The 12152-nt window shown below is 37.4% G+C and overlaps 1 protein-coding gene across 1 annotated transcript in view; it reads left to right on the forward strand.

Annotated features, from left to right (window-relative positions):
• Nucleotides 1–222: 222 nt before the first annotated feature.
• LOC115631707 (insulin gene enhancer protein isl-1) overlaps nt 223–12152 on the forward strand; it is a 30888-nt gene continuing 18958 nt past the window's right edge. Inside the window, exon 1 of the mRNA XM_030528534.1 lies at nt 223–657. Within this exon, the coding sequence (XP_030384394.1) occupies nt 525–657 (133 nt within the window). The 5' untranslated portion in view covers nt 223–524. The remainder of the gene's footprint in view (nt 658–12152) is intronic.

Here is a 12152-nt window from a genome sequence, read left to right on the forward strand (position 1 = left end):
CGTTGTCGTCGTTGTCGTTGTCATCGTCATCGTGGTTGTCGCTGTCGTCGTCAGAGCTCGTGGTTGTCGTCGTCGCCGTGCCGTCGCCTTTGGATACGATATATGTATAGTATATGCGATAGATATACAGCGGCATTTTTACCTGTAGGGCAAAATTTTAGCGCGTGTGTATTTTGCGACAACAGCAACAAAAAGTGGGCAAAAGTAATCTTTGATTGCCAAAACTGTCAAGTGCCTTAAAGCAGCAACAACAACAGCAACCGCAACAACCAAATAACAACCAAACAACAGCAACAGCAGCAACAACAACTACAACATCAAATCAACATTTTGCTCAAAACATCAGAAAAAAAAATATATATATATATACGACAAATATAAACAAACAAAACAAACAACAAAAACAAATCTGCATGTGTCCTCAATCGAGAAAGGCGCGTTTTTGATTTTAGTTTTTTCCTGAAATTACGGTTTCAAACATCATTTCTTCGAGTGTTCGTGGCGCCGGTTTTTAAGCCAAATATATGGTAATGGCAGAGATTGGTGGCCATTTGGCTCACCAGCTACCATTGCACAATCACAATCAAACTGGATTACAGCCATCGCTGGTGATGAATCATCACCTGGATTTGGATTGTCATGGGCATGATGTGATAAGTAAGTACAAAAGCCGTCGGTAGTCGTTAGTTGCCGAAAAAACCAGTTTCTGTTTCCAATTAACAAATTTGCACAAAAAGCAATCCATCCAGAACATATAGTACGAGTATGGAGTATGGCTTAGTCAACTCTTCCAGCAATTACTCCATTACTCAGAAAATAGTTAAATGCAGGTTTGAAAAAAGTATACTCACACACACACACACTTTAACATTATCAACATATCATTTGCTCTAATAAAGCTATTTAGCCAAGTTAATGACTTATTTACGACGGAAAGCTGAAAGCGCCAGCAAACAAAACAAAGCCAATTTGCAAATAAAACTGCTTCCAAAAAACAAACTGTTAAAAAATTAATAGCAGCGAACGCATTCGCTGAACTGTAATAGACACGATCCGGCTAGAGAGCCTATAATGTCGAGATACTTTAGCGTTTTTTGTTTGTTTGACATTAAAAGCTTATCAAATGGCATTAACCTTGTTTACATTTTTATATTTCGATTAGTGGAACAACTATTTTTAATTTCTTCTTTGTATAAAACAAATCAGTGCACTGCATAAATAAATATATTTTGGTAGACAGGTATATCACTAGATAGGTGGATAGAGGGGGGTGGATTGGGGAATGGATGTATAGAAAACATAGTGATATAATAAGAATAATATGAATAGTAATGTCAAATTTCTTAAAACTAGTTGAAAATATCATTACAAATCTGAGCAAAAATGTTTCATTAAAGGATCTATTTCGTTTAGTGCCAAAGAAGCCTGTTTGATTCTTATTGTTTGGCTACCACCTCATAAGAAAAGAAAAACAAACAATGTATTTGCTCAATTGTGCAATCAATAAATATATTGTAAGCACCTTTTAAATATTAAACATATCTGGTAAATTAAAAATGCAATACAATATTTGTATTTCTCTGGCCATTGGAAATCTGGCTATTGCTTGCTTCTTTCGAAGAGATCATCGTAATCTAAAAAAAACTATTGATTTCATAATATAAAAGTGATGATTGGTTGTACATTTACAAAGTAGGGGGGACGATCCTTATCCCTCATATAACATCCCCAAATCAAGTTCATCACAATATCTATGTATACTTGTATATTTCAATTACTATTGAAATGGTTCTCATCTTTTGTATATTAATACTATAAATACTGTAAGTTTTGGACATAATTTGACGAAGGAGAACCTACTAGAAAATAGGAGGATATTCGAGTATATTGTACAAAATAAAGACAATTTCTTTATTAGATATGCACGAGTATTAAGAATACAAGTTCGTTTCATAATGATTAGCTTAGTTATTTACAAAGAAGTAGCAGCCTGTGTTGGATAGCTATTAAGCCATCTTATTTTCAATTTAAATTGCAGATATGAATATATTTTTTTAACATTTTATATACTTTCTAGCCCTAAAACACTTTCGTTATTCTAAATTCGACGCCACTCTTATACCATATTTTAATACTAATAGGCTTGGCCTATTTATGAGTTCGAACCCTAAGTCTAACCATAACATACACTTCAAGTATCTGTGAATTACGTGTGACATCTTTATCTTTATATATTCGATTGATTTCTTCAATCATTGCAGCATAGAAAGTACAATTTAGAAACATTTTAAGTGCTTTTCGTCTAGTTTTAGGAGTTCAACAGTTCAAGGATTCTTCCTTGCTATAGTCCACGATGCTGATGTCTTTTACCTGCATTTATCAATTTTATTATTATAAATCCATGATTATTGTCGCCGCATTAGCTGATTGTGATTTTAATTTCAATTCTGCTTTTTCCGACTTTTTGCGCGCTCTCTGCACTTTTGGCGGCGTTAGCTTTTGTGAGTTATTGCTGAATTTCAGTTAAAGTATCTTTGCCTTCGGTCAGTTAATTAACGGTTGAATGACATTTTAATGTGTGCGGAGTGCGAAGCAATTAAAAATCGTTGGAGCGCAAGCAAGTACGCTACAAATACTATACTATATGTACGATTATATACGATTATATTTAGAATGCGATTTGTCAAATGCATAAACGGTTTCGCTTGACAAATTTGCCAGGGAAATTGTTGGCGATGTGCATTTCTAAATTGTCTCATGAATTTTTAAACAGACATGCAAAAATGCATAAACCAGAAGTGTCATTAAAAAATGTGCGCAAAAATATTGAAATTTTATTTAAATTTTATTTGACGCTAAATTGTGACAAATGTTGGCTGTCAAATTTGTAACCAAACAAAAGACCGCAAAAGCAAAGCAGAACAAAACGAATGGAATGAAAAAAAAAAAAACAAAAACTGGGAAAATGTTGTGCCAAAAAAGTGAGAAATATATACAAAAATGCTATTTGTATGCATATGTATAAAAATCATAATCACAAACACGTTGTTGTAAACGCGTTGAATTATAAATGACCCAAAAACACCAGCAAATAAAAAACAGAAACGAGCATAGATACACAGATATGGATGTAGATACAAATGTATCTGGCAGCTGTGCGCTGCTTTAACTATTTGGCTTTAATTCTAATTAGTTTTAGTGCGCGCAAGCATACGACATACCCGTGCACATGAAATATTTAATGCACAAATTTTAATTTGAAAACTTTTGCGCAAAGTTTTAAGTTTGTGTACGTTGTGTGCTTTAAATGGGCGTTTGGGGGGCGTGGCAGCAGTGTGTGTAGTGCCAACTAAATACGAAAAACTTATGGCGAGTTCAGTTGATATTTGAAATGAAAACAAAAAATTTTGTGAGTGCCCCACTCCCCACTCCCCCTTCCCACAACACACTGCCATCCTCTTTGTTCATCTCAGTGCCTCACTCGTCAGTTGACAGACTGTGCGAGTGACCGTCGCTTTGTTTGTTTGTTGATTTTGTGCGCTGTAAACATTTTAATGAGTTTTTCATGTCCCAGGCACCGCCTCAAGCCCCCGACAAGTCAACTATACATACATATATACGAGTATATACATATACGAGTATATCGTATGTAGGCCCACACATGCGCCCGAACACTGAGCAACGCGACATGTCGTCGCTAACTTCTCAAGTAGTCGTTAAATTAATTAAATATAGTAGAAAAGAAATATACAAAAGACTCCAAGTTGAGTTTTGTTTACATAAGCGAGCAAAGTCGGCGGCCAAAGTGACAGTTTTAGTGCAAAACAGTAACAACAACAACAGCGAACAGATTGAAATCGTTGCCTACTTCTGGGCGCTACATAAACTGTTGTTTCTTGTTGTTTTTGCTGTTGTTGTTGCTGCAGATATTTATGTATTTGGCAGGCGCAACTTTTTTTTGGCTAATAAAATTGTAACCATTTTATGTTAGTCCGTTTGTCCGATAGTTTTTGATAGCGCCTCATAAAAAAATTGACAATTATTTGCGGCCATAAAAATCAAAACGATTTCCATTTTATAGTTAGCCAATTAGCTCAGAAATTTGCATAAAGCCTATGCAGTGTGTGTGTGCGTGTATGTTGTGTGGGCCGCAGTCTGTGTGGTCACGCTTCAGCTAAACTATAACAAATTGCTCGCCATAATTAAATTAATATTAATTACACTTAAATGCTAAAAAATTTCATTAATCGTATGCTAAATAAAATTTGTGAATTGTGGAAGTAGCGTCGTCAAGTTGATGCGAATTAAAATGGAGGAGCAAAAACAAAGCTAATTGTGAAAAATATATTGAAATGTGTGAGGACGAAAAAAATTTAAATATAGTTCAAAATATAATTTGTGATGTGACAATTATGGTTGCGTGACAATTATGGCTAATGCTGGCCATATTGAGGGGAAGAGCCGAATTAGTGAACGAACGATGATAACGCTTAAGAATGATTAATTGCTCGTGCGTTACGCAGTTAGAAAGTCAAATTAATTAGCATATATAGAGTCACATAATGTCAGCAACAATCTCTGGCTTAAGCTTTATAAAAAAGTATATGGCGTCCAAATTCCATGCTCTTATGTGGGGGTTAAGTTTGAATCGTTAATGCAGCTTGGTTTGTTTTTATAGGAAAGTAGGTTTTTTGTTTTATTATTAGTATAATTACTATTGGTTATAAGTGTTGATTACAAGTAGACAAATAAGCTTATTAATCTTTTAATTTGTGATATGTTGTATTTTTTGCCATTGGAAGCTGAGCAAATTTTACTTAAATTGTTTAAATCCCCTATTAAGCTTAATTTGTTACCAAAAATTATTTCGCTTTGCCATCATATGAGTATTAAATCTGCAATCGTCAGACCCTTTTGTAGAATAAGTGTTAATCTAAGGTTTTATTTTAGCTATTCCAACAACTTAACATTCACAACTTTTTAAAAATTAACTTATTTTTAATGCACTTTACAGATAATAAAAAAATACTAAAGGGTTTTCGAAAAACAAATTTTTCTTTAAGCTTTTGAAAATATTAAAATGTCTAATGTATACGTTTTTAATAAAAACATTAAGATTAATTTAATTTCAAATAATAAATATATATGTATGTAATTTAAATTTAGCGTTCTTTCCGTAGAGTTTGAAACACACCACATAAGTAATAGAAGGAAAAATAATGGGGGACTCATTGAAAGTTATATATATATATTTTTTTTTTGTAATTGAAGCTAGTCTTCAATTAAGACTATATCTAATTATCAGCTCGATACTAAATATTCAACCAACTAATCAAGCCATTTGAAAACAATAGCATATTCTGGAGTTCAAATGAATGACATTATATTAAGTCAAAAATTGATTTCTAGTGTACATTTATTAAACACAACTTTTTGAAATATCGTTGAGAAATTCTTCGATGGCATCTAAGTCGGAAAAGAAAATACAACGGTAGTAGTACATTAAAGTAATCTAAATAAATTTGATAAATACATTTCTCTCATCAACATTAACTACAGCTTTCAATTTTGAATCATACTTCAGACTCTCACATCACACTACTTCACTTCCCTTTCCAATAAATATCAGCAATTTGCATAAATCCCTTCTTTATATACATATATTTAAAAATAAAAACAAACTCGATTTTATGGCAATGTACGTCAGCAGCAGTTTATAATTTTTAAGCCATTTCATTATCATTTCCAGACAATATATTTGCCATATCACAGACCTTGGTCGATGGGCCGAATGTAGTGCCCGTTTTTTCCTCTTTCGCCGCCTCTCCCTCTATGCTGCTGTTTGTGAACGGAAATTCCAGGCATAATTTTCTAATTTCACAAGTCAAACGGACGCGCCAAGAGCTGTTAATTAAAGCCAACCAGTGAGCCAAGCGAAAACAACAACAACAACAAGAACTACTATACAGCAGCAAGCAAAATGAAAAAAATATATCTCACGCAAATTTACCTGAAAAGTAGTCCGTCCGTTTATTTGACTGTTTGGCTGTCTGTTTTTATTTTTTTCGTGTGTGTGTGTGTGTGTGTTTGTCACCAAAGGCAAATACATTTCAAATGTTGGACGCAACATGTGGCGCAGGCGCTGTCACAGCTGTGTGGCTTTGGGCAGGTATTGGGACTCGAGGGTGCCACCAACACCAACACCAACCGACGAAACATTGACATCGCCGTCTCCTCCAGCATCAGACTCAGGCAGGAAGGCATGTCCAGGAGGGACAGGCGAATGCCACACATTGATCTAGAGCCTGGCCGCATTCGCAGCGAAGTGCAAAATCAGATAAGCCACGGTTAGGGTTTGGAATTTATGATTTGCGCCTAAATAACTTTATCACCCAGCTCGTTTCAATTCGAAACAGATTGGACTGGGCTCGGGGTACTGCAGTATCCAGACTCGGCCGGAAACGGACCAAAAACTTCAAATGAAAAAAAAATAATAAAACGAAGCAAACAACGAACTGCTCATAAAATATAGACGAAATGTTTGCGCACGTCGAACGCCATCCACATAAATTTTGCAATGTTTTTTAGCTACGCAGCAATGTGTAGGCGGTGGAGGGACGATGGGGGGAGGTGCGTTGGGGTCAGGTCGCATGTACATTCGACGATTGGATGTTTTTCGGGGGCTGCAGTAGTTTATTTGGAAGTCAGCTGCAATTTATTGGCTGGATTATGTTTTCGTTTTATTTTTGATATTATTAAATATTTATATGGTCGCATGCGACGCCGTTGACTTCTCGGACGCGACATACAAAATGAATGAGCCCCCCGGTAGCATAGGAATGTCAAATTATTGTTGTTGCTATTAAAGTTGTATCGTGCTGTGAAAGTTCAAGTTAAAGCTCATGTGGCTCCCATGTGAATGACCAAATGTTTGGCCTAATTAATGCGCCACCTCTGGTTGACTGACTTGGGCATATTAAAGCACTGGCAATGGCAGTAGCGCTGATGACGTCGTCGGCTGCGGCGCCTATTAAAGCGCAATTAAAATTTCAGTTCTCTTAAAGTTCATTCAAGGTGTCAGCGCTTGTCAGCGCCACTGGCTACTGTTTAATAAAAGCAGCAGCGGTAGTCCAGGGACACGCACACACACACACACTCACATACATACGAGTATGCGCAAACTACAAACAGACGACTGGTCTCATGAAAAATGGAAACCACAAACACACAGTTCGTGGCAGCAAGAAAAAAATTTATTAAATTTCAAAAAAAAAAGTTAAAGCATATCTTTAAAAGAGAGTGTGCGAGTGTGAGAGAGGGGTGTGGCAAAGCGGCATGCATATGAGGCAAGTAGACAGGCAGCCTGACTGCATTATGACCAGCTTCACATAAATCAGCCGATAAATAATGCCAAAACCAGGAGACCGTGGGGCCAATTGGGAACTGTTTTAGAAACAATTTTGCAATTTTTTACAAATGTTGTAGATGTACCTTATAAATATCTCAAGGCAATTACTATGGGCTATCCTAAAAGACTTTTTTTAATAAGATTATGTTTAAATCAGTGTTTCTCTACTTTAAAATATATGTTTAAAATTGTTTGATAAGTATATTACAGAACATTTTGTAAATGCAAAAAAAGCTCTGAACTTTTAATATCACTTTTAAGATGATAAAACAATTAATGGACAGTGTGTTTGTTATTATTTTTGCACTACTGTATATTTTTGTGATTATTCGGTGAAAGAGTTTCGGGCAATAGTCAGTTTTAATTTCCATAACTACGAGTATATTGCTTATTACTGTGCGTTTAATGCGAATAAATCTACACATGTATAGACATCTAACTATCTGCATTTATAAAAATTCAAAAAAGTGAAACTAAAATTAGAGTTATAATCCTTTTGGCAATGTATTTGTTTTCATATGCCTTTAAATTTAACTTAATTAGATAACTAATTTTGCAAACTCCAAATTAAATATTAAAGGCTAAAGAAAACTTAAAAAGAAATGTTGATTTTCATAGCTCAAGAGTTTCTAATTTCCCTTGTTCTTGATAATTCAGACTGATATTTTTAGCTCTGAATAATATCTAACACCACCATGAAATGTCAACTTGAAAGCCCAGTTCTAATATTCGCAATGCGGCTTTTAATCACAAGAGTTATCTATGGGTTCCATAGTGTCTGCTGTCTACTGTCTGCTGGCCAAATTAGTTTCTCAAAGCCGGCCACGAATTGCGGCCGGTTCGGCTTGGGCTTGACATGCCACGCCTGTTTATCGCGTGTTTGTTGCACGCTGAAGGCCAACAGCCCGTGCCTCAAAGCGCTCATTAAGCAGCAGCAGAAGCAGCGGCAGCGGCAGCGGCAGGGCGATGGTGGCGTTGGCGGCAACAACAACGACGTCGCTGCATTTCCCGCTGGGATTTTGGGGCAGGCGCTTCGTTCTCGTTCGCCGGGGGAGCGCGCGAAACACCCGCTGCGCCATATGACACCTTTCAGCCAGCGGCGCGACGGCGGCACATGTGTCGTTAGTCTGCATCTCTGTATTGTATATACATATAAGTGAGTATGTGTGTGTGTGTGTGTGTGCTCAGGTGCATCGCTGGCTGGCAGTTGGCTCTTGGGTTGCTTGGCGTGTTGCATGCAACGCGCTCGTCCTCTCCTGCTTGTTTGCTCACTTTAATGGCGTTTGGACTTAAAGCTGCACTTTTGAGCTCCACACACGCCCCATCTCGCTCACATGTGCCCCATACTCTTCTTCTTTCATTGCTTTGTTCTGAGCGCCACTGCATTTGATGCTCTTTTTTACGAGTGTCATTTTTATAACCCACCCAAGTGCCTAATGACTAATTAACAAAGACAATAAAATATTCGCTGTTCCCGACCCAACTTTTAAAACAGGATGCTGTGCTGCACATTGTGACGAACATTTTGGTAAGCAATTCTTCATTTCTATGTTGATAGAGATTTAGTTTATACCCTCCGATATGTGGTTATATTCGGTTACAGACCATTTAAAATTTACGAATAGAATACAGAAACAGGTCCTGAAAATTAATTTAGATTGTGACGAACGTTTTGGTAAACAATTCTTCATTTCTCTGTTGATAGAAATTTGTTTTATACCCTCCGATATGTAGTTACATTCGGTTACAGGCCATTCAAAATTTACGAATAGAATACAGAATACAGAAACAGGTCCTGAAAATAAATTTAGATTGTGACGAACATTTTGGTAAACAATTCTTCATTTCTATGTTGATAGAGATTTAGTTTATACCCTCCGATATGTGGTTAGTATGTTTAATTATTCTTAATATATACCAGGCATAAAAGAGATGTAACATTAATTTGATTTATATTATATGGATATGTATTACAATTGCATAGTTTATTTTTACTTCACGGCACTACTTATTTAAAACCACTGTGCCTTGGTCAAGCACAAGTCAAATCTTAGTTTTTATGAGCGTTTGAGGTTGAGGGGGCTCTTTAAAAGCCAAGGCCTTGGCATATTGCGACTTACTTCATCACCATCATCAACAACAACAAAAGCAATAGCAACAACAATGGCAATAGCAATAACTACTTCAAGTTTACACTTCAAATAGATGCCATAGAAGTCGCCGACGTCGTCGTCGTCGTCGTCTTCGTCGACATCGCTAGCGCCGTCGCCACTCTTCGAACTGGCGTCGCTCTCAAATTTTAAAGCGACACTTGAGGCCACTTCGCAGGACTGCCACTGCTGAGAGTTGAGCTGCTGACTGCCGACTGCGACGCCGTCGTCGATTACCAACGGTCTTAGTCGTTGCATAATTTATGTATCCTATTACAAGCGCCGTCCAAAACTTCTGACATGACACACATTACTTATTTATAGGCTACAGCTACAAACTATGTGTATGACAAACTATGCCAAGTTGCATGACCGTCTCGCAGACAGCGACGCCTGTTCCTTTTTTTTGTTGTTGTCCACTTACATACATATAGTACATCTCAAGTGTCGTCGTCCACTCTCAAGCAATCAGGCAGGCAGCCAGGCTGGCGGGCTGTCAGGATAATGTTAGAGAGGCAGAGGCTGAACAGCCATCAACAGGTTGACCGCCCTCAAAAAAAAAAAAAAAAAAGAATCTCTGGATCGCTCTATCACTTGAAGGCCCGCATGCTGGGAACAGCAGGGGATCTCATTCATGGACACGGTCCATGGTCACGGCTCGGCTCTTGTACAATTAGCTGCTTAGACAATTTTATGACCTGGCGTCAGACGGTAGCCCGAAGTTGTAGCCGCAGTCGCCGCCCAAGTCAACAACAGCGGATGCGGCGAGTGTGTTTTCTAATTACCGTTACCTGCAAATATTATGACTGACAGACTGACTTAGCAACTCAACTATTACACTGTGAAAAACGATGCCTTCTAAGGCATACATTGTAAATGTAAAAGAAAAACAAGTTCTAAAGCAGCCTAACAATTGAATAAAAAACGTACGAATATTTTCAACACTCTAATGTTTCTGCTTTCGAGTTATATAGATTCCTTGACTCCTTCAAAAAAGAAAGCAGCAAAGCCAAGGAAATTTGACTTACAAACCTATATCGAAAGTGGAGAAAAATTAATAACAGACAACGATAAGTGACTTTTCTTATTTCAGTTGCTCTCTGTTCTTATACCTCAATAAAATAATTATACGTGTCTCATATTTTTGTAAGTTTGAAAATGTATTTTTAGGTTTGTAGTTTTATAGAACACAAAAAATTAGAAAAAAGTTACAAAAATCGTATTTCAATACATACAAAACGTAATGAGAAAATTTATTTCATTATATAGAATTATATGTGACTTTTCATGATATGCTCAAGAATAGTTTGTCACATACTTGTATAATTCATTTACTGAGGTAGAAGTTGAACGGAAATACAAGCATTTATATTTGTATATAACACTTTCGTTATTTATGTTTTCAAGGCTATTTTTGTGTTCTCATTCAGAGGTAACCTGATAAACAACTGCATGTGAATAACCTGACAATATGCCATACACATTTACATAACAATAAAGCCAAAGTGGGCTTTTGAACACAACTTGTTGACAGTTTTATAGATCTTCACAGACTCTACTCAGTTTTTGAGGTAAAACGAATGTGTTTTTTCTTTTTGCAATTTCTCTCAGTGTAGTTGTTGTTACTTACTACCTGTACACTGAATCTAAGAATCCGGCTCATTATGTCAAATTGAAATGTTGCAGCAAATAAATGTGGCACACGTTGCTACAGCAGGCTGGCAGGCACAAACTGGCCGAACAAGCTGCAACATTGCACAGCTCTTATTTATGAGGAAGTCGCTGCAACGTTTTGTCGCGCACAAAGTGGGCTTAAAGCTGTAGGCCGTGCTCCGGTAATAAGTCTCAGACGATGATGATGACGATGACGATGACGATGTGATGCAAACGCTGACACTGATGCTGATGCTGAAGTTGAGGCTATGGCTATGGCCATAGCTATGGCTGACAACGACCACACAGAGTACATGAATCATAGTCCTAGGAATAGGATAGTCCGGTGTGAGCCTTGCCTGGGGACTGGGCCATAAAGAAAGGCATACTTAAAACGCCATAAAACAAACAATTTATGCCTTCATTCGTAGCCGACTTGCCGCGTCGCTACAATCAACGCCGACAGCCGAACATGCCGAAGCGGTGCAACGCTCCTTTGAAATTCAAATTTTATGAAGCTCATTAAATATAAATTTGTCGTTCAGACGAACGCGAACGTCGGCAAGAAAGAGACCGACCGACCAATCGACCGACCGACCAACCATCGAATGGTCAGGCAGGCAGTAAGGCAGGCGGGGAGGTGAGGAGAGTGTGAGTGCAGCCACAGGCTTGTCGTTCGCTCTGTTTATATGCGATACCCAAATAAAATAATATAAATTAATTAACAAAACGAAGCCGAAATGAAGTTAAAATTTGCATGAACAGCAACAGCAACAACAACAACAACAACAGTAACTGTCTTTGGCGGCAGTCTTAAATGTGTCCGCTGACCATGTGCTCAGCGCTTGCGTGCGCGTAATCGCAAAGAAATAACTTGGGCCCAGCCCTATAAAAGGACGACATCAGCAGAAGGAGCAGCAGCCGAAGCTGCAAGCGGCTGG

This window comes from Scaptodrosophila lebanonensis, unplaced genomic scaffold (assembly GCF_003285725.1).
Source record: "Scaptodrosophila lebanonensis strain 11010-0011.00,11010-0021.00 unplaced genomic scaffold, SlebRS2 tig00001412-arrow-pilon, whole genome shotgun sequence".
Lineage (NCBI taxonomy): Eukaryota > Metazoa > Arthropoda > Insecta > Diptera > Drosophilidae > Scaptodrosophila > Scaptodrosophila lebanonensis.